At 33.1% G+C, this 19288-nt stretch overlaps 1 protein-coding gene and 1 long non-coding RNA gene across 2 annotated transcripts; both read left to right on the plus strand.

Annotated features, from left to right (window-relative positions):
* Positions 1-4011: 4011 nt before the first annotated feature.
* LOC107921011 (uncharacterized) lies at positions 4012-7654 on the plus strand. The gene is made up of 2 exons (XR_001690896.2): positions 4012-4632; positions 6728-7654. It is a non-coding gene; the product is annotated as an uncharacterized lncRNA (long non-coding RNA).
* A 2537-nt stretch (positions 7655-10191) lies between these two features.
* Positions 10192-12067, plus strand: LOC107921852 (cytochrome P450 CYP82D47). Its single transcript, XM_016851687.2, has 2 exons — positions 10192-11209; positions 11301-12067. Exons 1-2 carry the CDS (start codon positions 10268-10270, stop codon positions 11919-11921), a joined length of 1563 nt encoding a protein of 520 aa, XP_016707176.2. The 5' UTR covers positions 10192-10267; the 3' UTR covers positions 11922-12067.
* The last annotated feature ends 7221 nt before the right edge of the window (positions 12068-19288 follow it).

The following is a 19288-nucleotide window of genomic DNA, read 5'->3' on the forward strand; positions in this document are numbered from 1 at the left end:
CTAACGGGCCAGGCAAATTGGGCCTGTTACAAGTATTATGTATATAACTAATATTGTTATCACGTTCATATAGTTTCAATGGATACTATACGAAGATCCAACCATTCGGGCAGTAATTCCAGATGAATTCCTACAGAATTCGAACATCTAGCACGCTAAGGTCCTATTGGTCCACTATGCTTCCATCGAGATACACCAAACGGATAGAGTGTTGCGGCAATTCAAATTCTGACAACCAATTCCCATGGCACCTGAGGTGCTCGATGAAGAGCACAAAATCGACTTACGGCAGTTGAATACGTATTGGTCAGTCTTCTTCTTGGAATATATCGAAATGTGGGAAAATTAATATGATAATATACCTACTCGTGAACCGATTATCATTCTAGAGTTAGCGTGTGAGCCGGATTACATGATATGGTTTAGGATCCATGACAAGCCATATTTGCTCTCGGAAGAGCAGAGGCACCGGTAATTTCGTGTTGAAAAGGAATGACGAGACCCTTTAAATCCAATGACAAGGGCTAGCAGGGCAGGCCCATCAACAGTGCCCACGCAATCACCGGGCCCAAAAGAGTAAGCGATGATGCCCACACCATAGCCCCTTCAGATTATGACAGGTGCATATCCTAACCCTTATATGTTTCCTTTTCCTGGTCCTATGCAAGGTTGGAGTTCATGGCCCAGTACATATCATTTCTCGATAACTCCGACTCAACCGTTGATATATAAGCCATCATCGCGGAAGGGACCGTATGAGGCACCGTCTAGGAGCTCATCTCATTTCCAATCCCCATCGCCTTATAAGATTCAAACACCTTCGCCGAGGGTGATGCAAACACCTCCGCAATATTTGTTCTATCGAGGTGGGTTATCCTCCTAACACCCACAACCAGAAGCTGATCCCGAACAACCACAACCCCGACTTGAAGCTGAACCAATAAAGAATCTAGCGCGTAATAGTTGACTACCCCCATGTAGCGAAAGGTATGTTACAGAGATAGTTTGGGCATTGATTTTTAATTGTCTGCAAAAATGGCCAACATTTCATGAAAATAGTCCTTATTGATCTCATACTCTATCAATATAAGTGGATAGCAATAATTACATATCACTCTTCCATTCAAAACAAATTGAATATTACAAACCAAATAATATTGGTGGCGATTAAATACCCATGTTGGTCACTTGTTATCGTTCGGTGGTAGACCGAGATTGCTCACAGTAGTTGGACGCAACGTGCCTTAGACAATACCGATGGTGTGTGCGATCCCATAGGCTTCCCTATTGCTCAATTGGGGCTAGTATTTCAGCGCCTCGATTCGATATAACACAGATATTAGATTAGGGGCAGACATGCTTCTTCAACCTAAAAAGAAAGAAATCTCAGTCGTCACCTGACTCCCCCGGTGTTATTGCAAACGCAATTGGAAGAATCCTCCAATCACTATCCTGTGCCATGACTAGCAATAGTCGATGGGTATATCTACCATACATAAAGGTACCGTCAATTTGTACCAATGACTTGCAGTACACAAATGCATCCCGACATTACTTAAAGCTCCAAAACAAACATTTGAACACTTGGAATCTACGGAGCAAGTAGTCGTTGTAGTACGCAAGAACCGTTTTAAAGTCTGTTACGTAACCTAGGACGTACTTCTTTAGCATCTGACACCACTGCCATACCTCATTGTATAAAGCGTCCCACCCGCTGTGCATCTTATCCAACGCCTTCTGCTTATCTATCCAAGTCTTACGATAAGAAGGTATGTACTTGAATTGGCTACGAATATTGGCAATTAAGATCGACACAATAGTCCTGGGATCAGCTTTCACCGTCGGTAATATTAAACTCGCTATTACATCTGAATCCATCTTGGGATGATTTTGTGAAACACTTGTCAACCCATGAGTATGCTAAATAATGCAACATTAAATAATAACAGTAATATTCAAAAACCCTAAACAACCAGTGATACTGTATTGGCAACACACGTATGTGGACCTTTAAATTTCTTTATCTCCCACAACCCTGTCATCTTCTTAACCGAAGCCATGATTTTCCATAAACATGTACCGTCTCGCACTGCACACTTGGCCTCAAAATTTTCATTTTTGGATTTAACCACGTGGTAGTTAACCCCGTTCATCATGCTATATTGCTTCAATTCACCGAGAAAACCATCCTTACTGGAAAACTCCTTACCAACTTTAAATTCACCCAAATCTAACGATGAACTTGTGTGGTTATGCCTCCTGTATGGTAGATCTGGAAACTCCAAAACATCATCTATCGATAGATAGACATTATGCATGTGGGCTGGAGGCGAGTAAGCCATGAATTGCAAATTTTTTCTTCTTCATCTGAACCTTCTTCACTGTCTTCAGGTTCGGTTGGAACAGGCTCTGGTTCAGAAAATAATGCAACTTCGACATCATTGAGGCCGGGCTCTTGGGGTGAATCCACATCGGACTCATTATCCGACACATCAACATCTACAACGTAGGAGGTCCCATCCACCGAGGTGCGTGTCCCATCCACTAATGGAGTGTCGTGCAGGGGTCGTGTATTCCATACTGCCACCAAAAATGGATGCTTCTGTGTTCTGCCTCTCACTAACAAAGTGTCGGGCAGGGGTCATGTATTTCTCTCTAACAGCAGTAGATGTTGAAGTCACAAGTGCTTCATTTGGCGATGAAAATTCCACATATAAGTCAAGGTAGGATCCACTAGCGAGATGAGTTTGTACCATCACTTCCAAGACACGAGTTCCTTTGATATCAAATGAGTCACATGTCACGGGATCAGCCAAAGCACAAAATCGATACTTAATAGATGAAACTCTCATTGGCGTCGTTTCGAAGATTTTGTGCCTAATTCTTTTACGAAGTTCTGTCAAATATATGTTCTGGTTAAAAACTAGTTGCGCTGTGTTCTTCGATAAAAAAAATAATGTCATTCTCAGTGTCATTGACCTCACCATCATAGTAAATAACAACACTAATACATTCGCTCATTTTCAACCAAATTATCTGTCGAAAGAAATTCAAAACAAAAAATATTATGCAAAAATATAATGATTCATATAAATATTAATACGATAAATCAACTTATACCTTCTCAACTTCTTAAATTTCTCTTACTGTAACTTATGCAACAAGAGAATAAAATTTGGCTTATTTATAGCCTAAGGGATAGTGGGATGCACTATCACCAACACTACTGAAAAAAGCGTCCAGTTGGGAGCTTTTTTTAGTACTTTTGCTGACAGTGCATTCTGCTTGAAGCGTTTTTCAATCCCAACTATCAGATTTCCTGTGAATCTCGTAATATTTTTTTAGAACCATCTTCTTAAAATTATTTTTTCAAAATCAACTGAACAGAAAAAGCGTCCAGCTAGAAGCTTTTTCTGTACATTTACTAATTGTACAAAAAAAAATCCATCTAGCCAAAATAATTTTTTCAGAACACATCACTTACCTATTAAAAAACCCTAAAATCCTAAACCCATATTTATTTTTTAAAAAACATAAACCTTAATTTATTTTTTTCAAAAACCCTAACCCTAAACCTTAAAATCCTAAACCCAAATTTAATTTTCAAAAATCCTAAACCCTAATTTATTTTTTCAAAAGCCTTACCCATAAACTCTAAGCTCTAACATGCAAATAACCCAAAAACCCTAGAAAAACATGGGCTAAAACGCTTCCACGTCAACTCGTTTTGCTGATATGGTAAAAGCGCTCCTTTGAGGAGGCGCTTTTATGAAATTTCTCCTTAAAATGCTTCCACGTAGATGCGTTTTGAGTTTTTTAGTCCATTTCAGTAAATAATATTTTAAGTGGCCCATTTCCATAAATAATATTAGAAATCGAGTTTTTTTAGTAAAATTGGCCTTTGCTTCTAAATTTATATCGCAATATCTAAGGGTCTATTTATTTGTCAATAATTGATTTTCCTGAAAACATTTTCCTTCTTTTACCGTGTTTGTTTGACCAAAAGAATTCATTTTCAAGAATTCATTTTCAAAAACACGGAAAAATGTCCCCATTTCTACGTAAAATATCTTACAAATTTTATTTCTGTAAGACATTTTCCATTCCCTTTCTTGGGTCAGCCTCTCATTTCCTTCTCATTTCATTTCCTCCTCATTTTCTCTTCGTCCACCAACGTCACCCTCTCCTCCTCATCTTGGGTGTGCTTCTTCTTCTTAGACGTGCTTGTTATCAACAGGTTCTGTTATCCTTTTCTCTCTCTATTGTTTTGAATGATCATGAATTTCTGCAAAGTTACATTGAGATGGCAATCTTCAATTAATAGTGACAACAAGAAATCGATTCTCATCCAAACCCACTTCCGAAAATCAACCAGGCATTATTGCTGTCTATCCTCTCTTCGCTCATCACCATCAATGGCCGCCAGATGGTTGCTCTTCCAAAACCCATACCACGCTTCTTGTTGAGACTTACCATCAACACCGGAGGCTCAGGGCTTTAATTGAAAAGTTGGAGAAGGAGGGCTCTTGCCCTATGCAAATACTTGGAGATGATGGAGATTGAACCAAAAATGATTTCTGGGCTGCAATTAAATTTCTCAGGCATGCCTTCAAATCCAATGAAATCCTCCAGGTTCCTTTCTTTTTGCTCTTTCTCTGTGTTTTAATAATTTTGTGATCTTAAAGTTCAGATTTTTACTAAATTTGGAAGTTGGGTTTTAAGGATGTAATGATGTATTATGATGCTTAATGAAAATGGGACCTTGTTTGGTTTCTGAGAAAGGATGGAAAAAGGAAAAGTTTGGTTAGAAAACGGATGGGAAAATACAGTGAATTTAGTCTTTACAGTTCAGATTTTTACTACATACGGAAGTTGGGTTATAAGTATGTAATGATTTATTATTATGCTTTATCTGAACTGAATGAAAAGGACAGTTTGTTTGGTCTCTCAGAAAGGAATGGAAAATGAGAAATTCGAGTTAAAAAATGGATGGGAAAATATAGAAAATACAGGTAGTCCTTAAAGTTCAAATTTTTATTGAGTTTTGAAGTTGGGTTCTATGGTTGTAATGATTATTTTGATGCTTTATTTGAACCGAATGGAAATGGCACTCTGTTTGGTCACTGAGAAAGGGATAGAAAATGGATGGGAAAATACAAAATATTGCAAAACATGGGATGTTTTCTAGTTTTTCTATTCGATTATTCTTTGATTTTTAATGGTTATGCATTTGTGAATAGGTTTTTCGTATGTGGAAGAACATAGAGAAATCAAGAATCATTGAATTGAACTATGATAAGATCATAGGATTGTTATGTGAAGAAAGAATGGTGGAAGAAGTGGTCGAGGCATTACAAGAAATGGAAGGTTACGGTCTTCTGGAAAATGATTTACTGTAGTGCCTCAACCGCTTCTTCGACCTTCTTTGGAGATTTACAACTTAATAATTCATGCTTATGCCAAGAATGGAAAGTTCAATGATGCTTCGTTCTTTCTCAATGAGACGAAGCTCAACTTGAGTTTGATTGAATTTTGCTTTTATAGCTAAAGCAATTTGAGATAATAATCGAGCTGGATGAGCCTCAATTAAAGTAAAATATAAACCCAGTTTTTATACTCAAGTTTGGATTCAAATTGAAACAATAGTAATTAAAAATAAAAAAAGATCGATTAAGCTCTTAAACTACTTGACTCAAATACTCAAATTCAGCTCTTTCACTATCTCGAGCTTGATTTGACGATGGTCAAGATGAATTCAAGTTTTTTTCAAGTTGAATCCAAATAGCTTTTGTAATACAAGTGTTTCTTTTGCTCTCTCAGATCTACTAAGGTAGGAGGTTAGTTTTTAGTGCTCTTAAAACCCGAAACTTAAGTGGTTTTGCTTGTTGTGTTTGTCACTTCTTGCTTCAATGTCTCTATCTATCTTTCTTTTCTTAATTTTGATGTTATAGGCTGTAATTGTTTTTGTTTGCAATAGTTTGTCATAGGCTTAAGAAGCATTTTCCTTCATTAACATCAACTTCCTTAGTTTTGGACTCTATATTCATTTTATTTTTAAGTTAGTGTTATATTAAATGGTATCCCTTCATGTAATAACATACAAATGACAAAATCATATCTGATATTGTAAATGGATTCATGATCATAACAAGACAGCTAATACCTTTGTTTTTTCCAAAAGAGAATTTAGTCGTTGATTTTAGTATAAATTTATGTTTGTTTGTTGGTTTGTAGGTGTATTTTGATTCAATTGAATGATAGTGTTTAATTTTGTGTCCTAGGTAATCACTCCCCTTTTTCATATGTATTATAGATCATTTGTTTGTTGGTCTGTACATGTATTTGTGCTGCTGTTACGAGCATTTTTTGTTTATGCATTTTGAATTGGCTTAAGTTTTCTTATACTTCTTTCTCATGCTTATTGATTTGTAATTTCAATGATTGTTTTCTGACCTAGTTTGATTGATTCTAGTGTGAATCCCAACCAGCTTCAGTCTCAGGTTGCTTCTTGTACTATCGCATATTGATAGGAAATTATTGTCTATAAAATTATCAAGCTTGCAAGATTTTAAAATTCGTTTTCTAACTAGAAAGTAGCCCAGATATTCTTGTGAATTTGAACTGCTAGTCATTGTCTGTCGGCTAAAACTCACTTCATTTTTGGGCTACACACATTGACCTTTTAAAGTTCTTTTTCTGTATTAAATCTATGTCTATCCATTTGCAGGGTTTTATGAATTCTCTCTACTCCCAGCCCTTTGCTCAGTTCAACAAACAGCCACTAAACTTGCAGGCTCCTCAGTAGGGACATGACTTCTAAAACCAGAAACTTCAATTTAATGATTAAGAATAAGGATGCATAGGCTTTAACAGGTTATAGTGTTTACAATTAGCAACTTGGTTTGCGCTGCCCTTGTGTGCCCAAATATAATCCCAATCTGAAGTGTAAAATATTTGTCGGTTGAGGTCAGTTTTTGAGTTCTGCCCATATCCCCATAAAATGATTCCTGATGGCAGGAATGGTTGTAACTGAAGGGTAATATATGGAAATGGGGGCTATATGTGAACAAATTGGCTGAGAAAGAAAAAAGGATAACCCCAGATACCTGCTTGAAGTTTTGCATTGTTTTGGAGAATGGTTATTGATTTAAGAGAGAGAACCATTACATGATAAGGTTTTTCTCGAAAGGGTTTGATAATAAAAGACTCCAGGCCATAATGGCCATTGATTTTTCAGGTTAAACCCGTCTGTAATAGACGCAGAAGCATTTTAGAGGTGAAAATATTTTTATATAGTATGCCAGGAAAATCACCTGTCCCTTTCAGCTCATCCTTGACATGTAATTGTACTCTTTAGTATAGGTCGGAAAAATGTTTGAAGTGGTTCATAGTGCTTGTAGACATTAATGGTGGCATTAAAAAAAAAGGTTCGTCATGGCTTTGATGTGAGAAATTGGGTTTGTTTGACAATGGAGTTGATCCCCATAATATGTAGAATGACATCAATGTTTTTAATGCCATTTGTTTGAACTGATGACTGCTTCTGGTATTGTATTTCTTTTCCATCTAGTTTTTGGGTTTTCCCTCAAGGACAGGATGAACTCGAAATGAGGCAGACATTTCTCTAATTCTAAGTTGAAGTCACTTGAGATGATGGATAGTATGGATTCAGTTCAGATATTTAATTTTTTATTTTATCTAATATGGATATGTTTGTAGTCGTATATGCGGATATTATTAGTATTTGAATATTTAATATCCAGGTCCACGGTAGAATTTTTTTTTTGTGAATAATAGGTTCAAATATTTAATTTTAAATAAATCAAGACCAAAAGTTGATTTACCAATCCATGTCCTCGAATAGCTTACATGCCCTAAAGTTTTTATGATGTATAGGATTCATATTTATTAAATAATTATAAATAATGATTTGTAAAATTTGTTTTATTGTAATACTATATAATTTTGTAATAAGAAAAATAATTAATGTTAGTAAAAAATTATTATCTAAATAAAAAATTATAATTGAGTATTATTATATATTTAATTTGATTTATTTATAAATAAATCATTACAATATATGTAAAAACAATTTAAAATATAAATTTATTAATATATGCAAAAACAGCTTTTTCGAAAAATATTTTCAGGAAATCTATCAAACAACAAAAAATATTTTACACAGATTCATCCAAATAGAAAAAAAAGTAAATCATCTCCCGAAATCATTTGGAGCCTAAATGTTAATTGTTCTAATATATTACAAGATTTTGCTGGTGCGTGTGGGTCACTTCAAAATCTTCCTTTTCCCACCTCCTTTGGGGTCCAATAGCATGTATTGAACTTTTTAGTGATATACCAAATTTTGTTGATATATTTTGGTATATCAATATTGTCTTCTAAATTTCCTTTTCTTGCCTAATTGTGGGACTCAATATCTTCAACCAAAAATTTTAACATTTACTTTTTTTTTTAAGTGAGAAATGCTTTTAATTTTTTAAGTTAAAAATGATATCTTTCGAATGTCTCTCACTATATTTTACCTTAGGGTTCTTTTTCCAATTTTTGATGCAAACTATTTCAAACAGATAGGAGTTGAATGAAAAATTAATTTTTTTTTTCAAAATATTTAAGTGTCCTTATTATATTTTTAAAATAACTTAAGTACCCCTATTAATTCTAAAGACTCCATTAAGATCTCATTTTATATTGTCGTGTGATACTTTAATTGATTGTATTTTAAATCAATATTAAAAATTTTAAAAAAATTGATCGCATAGAGATAAAATAATAATTGAAAGTGAGAACCTAGAAAAAGAAATTAAAATATTATTTTTTAGAATAATTTTATACAACATTTATATAGATTTTTTAGAATTTTTAAAAATTAAAAGTTTATATATCTAGTTATCCTAAATTTAAATTAAATAATATATGATATTATTTATCTTTATCATAATTTTATATATTTTTATTTTCTTACAAAATTTTCAAAATTAATCTAAATATTTCAAATTTTATTTATTTACAATTATTTAAATAATAATTATTAAATAGTTGCCCACGTCAACCTCGGGTCTTAAACACACACATATATATATGATATAGATTAAAACAATTTTACTGAAAAATGGACCTTGATTTGGAAAAATATTAAGGTATCGCATTATAATTTTTTGTACATATTAGAATTTTTGGTTTTGAGTTAGAAATATTGGTATCCCATTATAAATTTTGGAAGTTTTATGGGAATAATTAGATACCAAAATTTCTAATCATTATTAAAACTTGTAATGAAATATCAAAATTTTTAATGGATACCAAAATTTCAAACTAAATAGGTACAAAGGTTTGTAACATGATACTAGTATATCAAAATTTCATATTCTTCACCCTTTAAAGCTTTGGTCTAATAAATTCAAAATTTTCACCAGAAAACTCAAAAATTTCATATTCAAATAATCAAAATTGGAAGGTTTTTTTAGAACAATTTTATTTTTCAAAGTCTTCATCTTGTGTTTTTCTTTTTTTCTGAAATCTAAAGCCTAAATCAAAAAAATAGTTTTCAAATATATTATCCCCTTCTTTTTTCCGAACCCTAAAAGAGTTCAACAATCTTCTAAAAACTTTAACACTCAAATCTTTCCAAGCAAATAAATTGCTTTTAATCATTTTAAGTCAAGATTTAATAATAAAAGTAAAATATTGATGTTGCATTAAAAATTTTGTAAGCTCATGATAATAAGCTGTTACAAGTTTTGTTTTATATAAAACTTACCACAAACATATATTAGTAAGCTTACCATCAATAATAAGGCATTGCATAAATTCCAATTTTGCAAATTAAAAATATAATTTATAGTAAAGTTAATAAGAAAGCGCGAAACACATCCAGATGGAAGACTTTTCTTTGTTCTTCCAAGTGTCATGATGGTAAGATACACACGTTTCACAATTCCACCTGTTATATCTCTGGCTTCAAAGAGAAAAAATTGTATAAAATTATGATTTGAAGTTACTTTTATTTATTTCTTTTTTAAGAGTTGAAATCCAAAAATAGATATCTGACCTATTGAAAGAGATAAAAATAAACGTGTAATCGACTGTTACAATATTCAATTTTATCATTACAATAATTACAATAATTAATCTCGGTTTTTAACGGATGTAAACTTACTGTAGATCCAAACCTAGTTTAATAAATTCCTTTGCGGTGCCTGTTATATGTATACCAACCAGCACATACCAATCTTCTGAGAAGTCACAAATGGATCTTTTTCATTCATTTTCATCACTTCCACCCATTCTTGCTTTGTCCATCTTTCTTTTCGCACTTGTATGGATATTAAAAACTAGTTTAAAGAGCATAACCCAAAAGAGAGAGGCACCAGAAGCTGGAAATTCATGGCCTGTAATCGGCCATCTTCATCTCCTAAGAGGACCCAAACCACCGCACATAGTCCTAAGCGACATGGCTGAGAAATGCGGTCCTATCTTCACCATCAAGATGGGTGTTCATAGAGCTTTGATTGTCAGTGATCACAAAACTGCTAAAGAGTGTTTAACCATAAACGACAAAGCCTTTGCCAGTCGTCCATCCACGCTTGCCATGGAGTACTTGAGTTACAATCATGCCATGTTTGGGTTCGCCCCTTACGGAAACCACTGGCGTCAATTGCGTAAACTTGCCACTCTTGAGCTCCTCTCCACCCACCGCCTCGAACAACTAAGACATGTCCGAGAATCTGAGATCAAAACATCACTAAAAGAGTTATATCAGTTTTGGGAGGAGAAGAAAGATGGATCCGATACCGTTTTGGTGGAGATGAAGAAATGGTTTAAGAGTGCAACTCTGAACGTGATTCTAAGGATGATAGTAGGGAAACGGATTCCAAGTTCGACTAACGATGCAGAGAGTGAAAAATGGAAAACAGCGTTGAAGGAGTTCTTTGATTTGAGTGGGAAATTTGTGGTATCCGATGCGTTGCCTTATTTAAGATGGTTCGATATCGGAGGAGACGAGCGGTTGATGAAAAAAGTAAGAAAAGAGCTAGACGAAGTCGCCGAGGGATGGTTAAAAGATCATAAGGGAAAGAGATCATCAGATAAACTAAACAAGAGCAATGATGGTTTCATGGATGTTATGCTTTCAATCGCCACTGATACACAGAAACATGATGCCGATACCATCAACAAAGCCACCTGCTTGGTTGGTCCGAATCTATAATAATAGTTAAAAGAGTTATAATATATGAAACCTTTTCAAGCATTTGTGATTTGGTTTTCTGTCGTTATTGCAGGCTTTGATCTTAGCAGCTTCGGATACAACAATGGTGACACTGACATGGGCTTTGTCTTTACTTCTCAACAACAAGGATGAACTGAGAAAATTACAAGAAGAACTAGACATCCATGTAGGAAAAGACAAACTGGTCGAAGAATCAGATATGGAGAACTTAGTCTATCTTAAAGCAATCATCAAAGAAACTTTGCGCTTATATCCCGCTGCACCACTTTTGGTGCCCCATGAATCCATGGAAGACTGCACTGTTAGTGGCTACCACATTCCTGCAGGGACCCGACTATTTATAAATGTTTATAAACTTCAACGCGACCAACGAGTGTGGTCAGACCCTTGTGAATTTCGGCCCCAAAGGTTCCTGACAACCCACAGAGATATAGATTTTAGAGGGAAGAATTTCGAGCTGATTCCGTTTGGAAGTGGGCGAAGAATGTGCCCCGGGGTTTCATTTGGGATTCAAGTATTGGAACTCGTACTGGCAAGTGTGGTGCAGGGGTTTGAGTTGAAGACTCCATTGGAAGAAGCAGTGGATATGAGTGAAGCCATAGGAATGACAAACTTGAAAGCCACTCCACTTCAACTTCTCGTAACTCCACGCCTTCCTTCTTGTTGCTATTAGAGCTTTTATAACGATTTGGAAAGTGTTGAACCTTATGCATTATTTACTCCATCTACTATATTTTACCTTTCGTCTTTTTTTTTTTCCTCTATAGACTGGATATCTCATTAAAGATCATTCATCTGAATGACGAACAGAAAAAAGAGTGTATCTAAACTGATCATCCATTAAAAAATATTATCAACAGATGCAAATTAAAAAGTTATATTGCCACCATATACATGTTTAAACTGAATAAACTCATACTCGGGACATAACGACTTGATTTCATTTATTAGGGGTCCAAAATTGATACTGTAAAATATCTAATAACAAACAAACAATCGTTATCCTCCACAACTCGCAACATGTTCAAATCTGGAAGCCATTTAACACCCAAAAAGAATTGCAGTAGCTTCCGTAAGAAAGCTATCCAAACAGCTAATTTGCGCCCAAATTCTTGAACCGATAAAAGAGGCGAACTTGGGGGTGGCAGGGGCCCGCGCACCTCTAAATTTTGTAAAATTATTTTTTAAGGTCTTTTAAGTTTTACATTTTTTTATTTTGATACTATAATTAGTCTTTAAGAAAAAGGATAAATTTGTGTTTGGCCCCTAAAGTTTTAAGTTTTTTTAATTTGATTTCTTCATAGAATTTATAAACTTTTTAATGATAAATTTATTAATATTTTTAGTTTAATTTAGTAAACTAATATAAAATAGTATCTAAATATTAATTTGGTAAAAGTAAAGTTTAATAATTGCAATATCTAAATATAAATGGCACCTTAATATTAATTAGGCGAAGAAATAAAGTTAAATAATTATAATATCTAATACAAATTGAGCATTTAACTTATTTTATTTTCCCTAAATTTTGGTAATTAAGATTAGGGTAAACTACATTGTAGGCCACTCTAAAATAGTGTCGTTCCTACTTTGGCCACTCTATTTTTTTTGTCAATTTAGTCACTCTAATTAAGATAATTGCTCAAATTGGTCAATGTCATTAAAAATTTCATTAATCCATTAATGAATTGCTAACTTGAAATTTTTTGACGTTTGACTCAACCTAGGGACCTCTCTGTAATTAGTCCAAAACACTTTTTTTGTTTATTTGCAACATAAGACCTCTCTGTAAATTTTCTCGTTAATAAACCAAACACACACACACAAAGAAAGAGAACACAACCCAATTTTGAAAAACCAAGGGGAAAAATAAACTTTTCTTGAGAAACGGAAAAGAAAAACTTACCATACTAAGATCAAATTTTGAAGAAATTGTGAAGGATCTCCAAGAAACACGTAGTCTAATTCAAGCACAAATCAAACGTGTACAAATAAACAGTATGAACATAACACTCAAACTATAAGTCAAACAAACAAATCAAACTATCCTCATTTTCTTTTGTTACTTTTCCTAAGAAACAAACAAGAAGAAGGAAAAAGAAAAAAACTTACAAGCTTTGGTCTTATGTTGCACATAAACCAAAAAAAATATTTTGGACTAATTATAAAGAGATCTCTAACTTTAGTCAAAACTAAAAAAAAATGCAATGTCAGCAATCCATTAGTGGATTAACGAATTTTTTAATAGTACTAACCAATTCGAGCAATTATCTCAATTAGAGTGATTAAATTGACAAAAAAAATTAGAGTAACCAAAATAGGAACAATGCTATTTTAGAGTGACCTATGGTGTAGTTTACCCTTAAGATTATTCAAAATACAAAAATACCTTGTTAAAAGTATATGGGTCGAGCCTACTTTGAACATGTATATTTTATAAAAATATCTTGACCCTTTTTATCAAAGATTCTAGCTTTTCCCTGCAACCATTAGCATCCTTAATAATGGCTCCAAAACAATTCTTATCATTCCCACGTGCCAATACGACATCAACTGTAATAGCCCGTTTTTAGTGGTGTCAGAAACAGTGGCTTTGAGACTACAATTTCGATGAGTGAATTATTATTTTAATATTTATTTAATGTATAATGGATTATATTAAGGTCATATTAAACTTTTGTTAAGAAATTTTGAGGTTTAATTGGTTAATTAGGTGAAAATGACTAAATCGTAAAAGGTGAAAAAGTTGAGTTCTATTAGTTGAAGGGGTCAAATAGTTATGAAATTTTAAGTTAATGGGCTTGAATGGTAAATAGACCATTTAATGAGTTAGTGGATAGTTATGGATAAGGTTTTATTGAAATTTTGATAGTTTTTAAAGGTTAAAATGGTAATTGAATAAATGAAACCTAAACTAAAATAACAAAAGGATATCATCTTCTTTAGTGTTTTCTCCACCGAAAAATTGAAGAAGAAACACCATTTTTTTTTATCTTTGAAGGTTCAGCTAGACATAGTTCATGCATGTTGGTGTTTTGAGGTTAGTTTTTAATGATTTTTATGTTTTTGAGTTCGTTTTAGCTTAATCTAGCTAGCCCGAGGTTAATTTGTAAAATTGTTAAAGGTTGAGGGAATTGCCATGGATGTTTTTGAAAGAATTTTGATGTTAGTTGATAGATTATGAATCCTTGTAAAATAAACAAGTTTCGTTAAGTAATTTTTGATGAAATTACATTAGGGATTAAATTGTTAAAAGTGTAAATCTATGGGTTCTAGTGTGATTTGTTGATAATGATGGGTTGTTCCAAGGTCCCTTGTAGCTTTGGTTAATATGGATATAGTTTAAAATAAGTTATATTTAATTTTTGAGCTTAAGGACTAAATTGTGAAAAGTCAAAGTATTGGGGGTAAATTTGTAATTTTTGCATAAATATGAGCCATGGATTAAATTGAATTCTAGAAGTACTTAATTGAATAAAATTATTTATTTAGATCAAGATAAAAAACATTTGGACTTAAATTGAGGAAAAGCTAAAGCTTCGAATTAGCTCGACTTTACTTCTACGACTTTAGTATCGAGGTAAGTTTGTATGAACTACAATCATTTTAATGTTAGCCAAATTAACTATTACTATGTTGTTTTAATATAATTGAATTTGAATATAAATGTATCAATGCTATGATGAATTGACGGATATTGAGTCCCCGTCGAACCTTAAGAATTCTTAGGATACAAATGACATGTCATTAAGGATTTCATGTTTCGAATGCTGGTCTTGAATGTCCCACCGATGGCTGAGGTCTTGCATTTGTTGCGAATTCTATATATGTAACCAACTCATTTATGACAACATTATGCAATTAACCAAGACAAAACACTTTCAAGCTATTAACAAAACTGAACAATTCTATCACACATATGCTTAATTACATACCATTAAGAACCATCAAGATACAAATTGACCATAACTAGAATATCATAACCTAGGTACATGCCAAAAAAAAAGCCATTCACCAACATTTGAGTTTGAGATTGTCGTTGGATGCTGAGTCGGTGATAGATTTACTAGATACATAACCTGTGCACGAGACAAACAAACGCACCTTGAGTATAACTTAGTGGTATTTCTATAATCGAACATTAAAACATAATGCAAATTTTATAATGCATTTTAACAGGTCAATCTATAAGTCCTAAAACATTACCTAAATATTAAATCTATTTACATATCTTAAACTGAGCTATCACAGTTGCAGCATATACATTTTTCCCTATCTCAATCGAATTGATTAAATCGTACAACGTCAAAACCGTAATTTCGAGCTTATAAATAAATATCTACTATTCACAGTTATTTCAATTTCATTTATACTCGATTTCTCAATTCCAAAACATAATTTCATCAAGCAATCATCAAATCACACATGTGACAACATAATTTAGCACCAACTGAATTCAATTGCATATTTATAACGATATATCATATTTTCAAATCTATTCAATTTAGTCCTTATCATAATCAGCTAATTCAAATCAGTTCAATTCAGCTTGTTCAATTATTTCCAGCTTAACTTATATTATTACCATGCAATGCAGTTCATAATTACAAAAATTGAAAATGTTTGGGTTATTGAAATACAAACCGTAAACGTCGAGCTATTTATCGACGACTTTTGCATAAATACACCAAATCATCAATACCCAATCAATTGCTAATTCATGCAACTTTTACATTTTATTCAATTTAGTCCCTAAAATCGAGACTAACATAACTTTCAAATTTAAGCCTCAAAATTTTATTTCGATTTCACTCTAGGCCTAATTAACTTCTTATTATTTTTCATTTCTACCACTAATTTCAAATTTTATGCAATTTAATCCCTATTGCACAAAATCATCAATTGGCTTTACAATTTAGTTCTTTATCAATACTAAACTTAAAATCTATCAAATTGATCCTTAAAAATTCAACTAAATATAACACCCCAAAGCCGGCCTAGAAGTTGTGACCGAATCTAGAGAAATTATGTCAACTCGCTTGGTAAACTGTTTCGGTAAGTATTTGGCAAATACGAATATAGCAAACAACCATTAAAAGCTATTTGTTCGTTTACAAAAAACACTTCAGAAATTACTTAATTTCCAACGGAAAACCTTTTCGGAGTTGTAATTTTGAAAACCAAAAATCCATTTTGTTGACCAGAGTGATTTTGTGGTGTCACGTTTGAAATATTAGTCACCAAAAAATTAATGAAAACCTAAAATGAATTCAAAACCGATTATAGATTTCAAACCCAAAAATTTAAAACGAATAATTACAAAAATCACCACATTTACATTAAAGGCAAAAACAATTCGAGCTCCCTCATTCGTCCGATCCTAAGTCAAAAGGTTACCTGAACAATCAAAGACAAAACACAGAGGTGAGCTATAAAGCTCAGTGTATAACTAACTCGACAGAGATTATACAAAATATAATATACCCTTCAAAGTATCGCAGAGAATTTCGTAATGTTCACATAAATAGACGGAGCAAATCAGAGTATCAGAAAATGTATGATTATGCCAATGCAATATTTTTCAGAAATCAAAATGCTAGTTTTCAGAAAACATCCTACCCAACTCCACTGCACAAAAAAAAATAGAGTTACCCAAAACTTATCCAACCAAATCTTATCAAAAATTACAGTTAAAACTGCCAGATCAGATATATGTGGTCACGCCATTATGTTGCAAACAAGCTGCCAAACAAAATTGTAGATCAGCCACTAGATATTGCAGATCATTAAACTACCAGAAACTTCCTCCTTTCACATCATCCCAAACACCAAGCAATGTGTCATGGCATGCATATACAAAATCAGAATGATTAGCATGTATAACATGCTATCTTACCATAACAGAAACAAAAGCCACGAGAGCCCATGCCTTACAAACAGATTTTCACACCTCAATGAATCATATCAAAGTTGCCATGAAAGCACATGTATGGCTCTATATCAGAATCAGTATCAAACAAATCAAAATATTCAGAAACCACATGTTCTCATCCAACAAGTAACACATATACGTACTATTAAAATTAACAAAACACGGGTCATACCTGAGTAAATTATATACCATAAACATATTCCAAACATAAGCACATTATACGTTAGCAAGTCATACTTACTTATCTTATATCATATCAGACATACATTTATACACTAGAAGTTCACCAAATAATGAGATTTATATCTTAATCTAGATGATACAGACCCTATAAAGGCCCACGTTCAATCCAAATGATGTTTTTAGCCCTAGGGAAAATTTTAAATTTTTGGCCCACACGTCTGTGTGGATTCATACGGCCTAGGTGGCTGGCCCATGTGGTCCACATGACTTAACACATGCCTGTGTGGCTCTCTTAATGTCACACATGGCCTGTCACACAGTCTAGCACACGATCTTGTGGCTCAAAACAGTGAGTTACACGGTCTAGACACACACCAATATCCCTAGCCCGTGTGACCCTAAATCTAAAACAGTGAGTTACATAGCCTAACACACACCCCGTGTGGCCCTCTTAATGTCACACACGGCTTGTCACACGATCGTGTGGCTCACACGGCCTACCACACGACTGTGTGGCATTGATAACCATGTTTTTTGGTGTTCAAAGTTTGCAAAAAATTGAGTTTTCATTATACACCTGATATGGTTTCAATGTAGAAGTAACAAAGATAAATTTTGGACCCTAAAAAAACCAAGATTCAAATGAGTAATTTAGTCACAATTCGTGAATATCAAACAAGAACTACTCCCAACCCTTCTTGTTCAAAGCCCAAAAAAACCATTCGAAACTTACTGATAAACGAATAACAATTTACGCGATTATCAAGTCGATGAAGAAACACTAAACGTCATTTGATCCTTTCCTGAATCAAACAAACCTATTAAACAACACCATCGAAGAAACTACCCTTACAATTTACACTCGAAAAGTAATGGAAAGTTCACATATTAACTATATATGCATACTTATAGTCTTACCTGACCAAAATAGAGCACTTAACAGAGTATCGAGCAAGGAAAACACCAATTCGATGTCAAGAATTGGATCCAGAAAGCAAAAATGAAAAAAAAAGAAAAAGAAAAAGAAAGAACAGAGAATGTTGAAAAGTAGAGAATTGAAACCATTTGGGGAAAAAGAAAAAGAAACGTGGAAAAGAATGAATTAGTTAAGTAACTTGAAAATAAAACTGATTTATTTTCAAGAGAATTGCAAAATATTTCCTTATTGCCTACGCAAGGATTCAAACATAAGAACAAAGATACACAAAAGCTTAACTACTAAACCATTGGGCTTGTCCTTAACATCAGTTGATCGCAAATGTTATTTATGCCAAATGACCAAAGATAGAGGTTTAATCAAAAATAGCAAAAATTAAAGAAACAAGATTCGAACCCAGAACTTCACACACTCAAATAAAACATGTAGCCACTGAACCAGATTAACTCCTTTGCAAAATTTTCCAAAATCTTAACTCAAAATCAAGAAGTAACCACTCTTAGTTTCGCTAATTCAATTTCTTCTAACACGGTTTTTTTGGATGTTACACTATTCAGTAATGGTAACATTCTAAATCTTTAACAGTAACAAAAATTATGACATGGGTCAGCTAGCTCTAGGTACTGAGATTCCGAAAATATAAAAATTACAAGAAAATGACTAAATTACCTTAACCAATTTTCAATTTGAAACTTTCGAACTAAAGGCCTGAATGCTTCTCTACGCTTCTTCATTTTCCGGTATGCAGGAGAAACAAAATAAAAGAAATGGTTTTTTGTTTCTTTAATTTCCACTTTCTATGTTTTATTACTTATATTTTATTAGTTAACATTATTATATTATTTTTTATCACATTCATCAATTATAATTACACACTACCGTCCACTATTAAACCATTGGTTTAATTACCTTTTTAGTCCCCTTTATTAAGTTCTAATTAAAATTCTTAATGAAATACATTTTTATCACTTATGCTATTTAGTCCCTA

The sequence above is a fragment of the Gossypium hirsutum genome, chromosome D01 (assembly GCF_007990345.1).
Source record: "Gossypium hirsutum isolate 1008001.06 chromosome D01, Gossypium_hirsutum_v2.1, whole genome shotgun sequence".
Taxonomy (NCBI): domain Eukaryota; kingdom Viridiplantae; phylum Streptophyta; class Magnoliopsida; order Malvales; family Malvaceae; genus Gossypium; species Gossypium hirsutum.

Bases quoted from the DNA above. Each gene is read 5' to 3' on its own strand.
- LOC107921852 (XM_016851687.2), top strand. From the start codon at position 10,268: ATGGATCTTTTTCATTCATTTTCATCACTTCCACCCATTCTTGCTTTG. The intron at 11,210-11,300 runs GTTGGTCCGAAT...TCGTTATTGCAG, and splicing joins TCAACAAAGCCACCTGCTTG to GCTTTGATCTTAGCAGCTTC.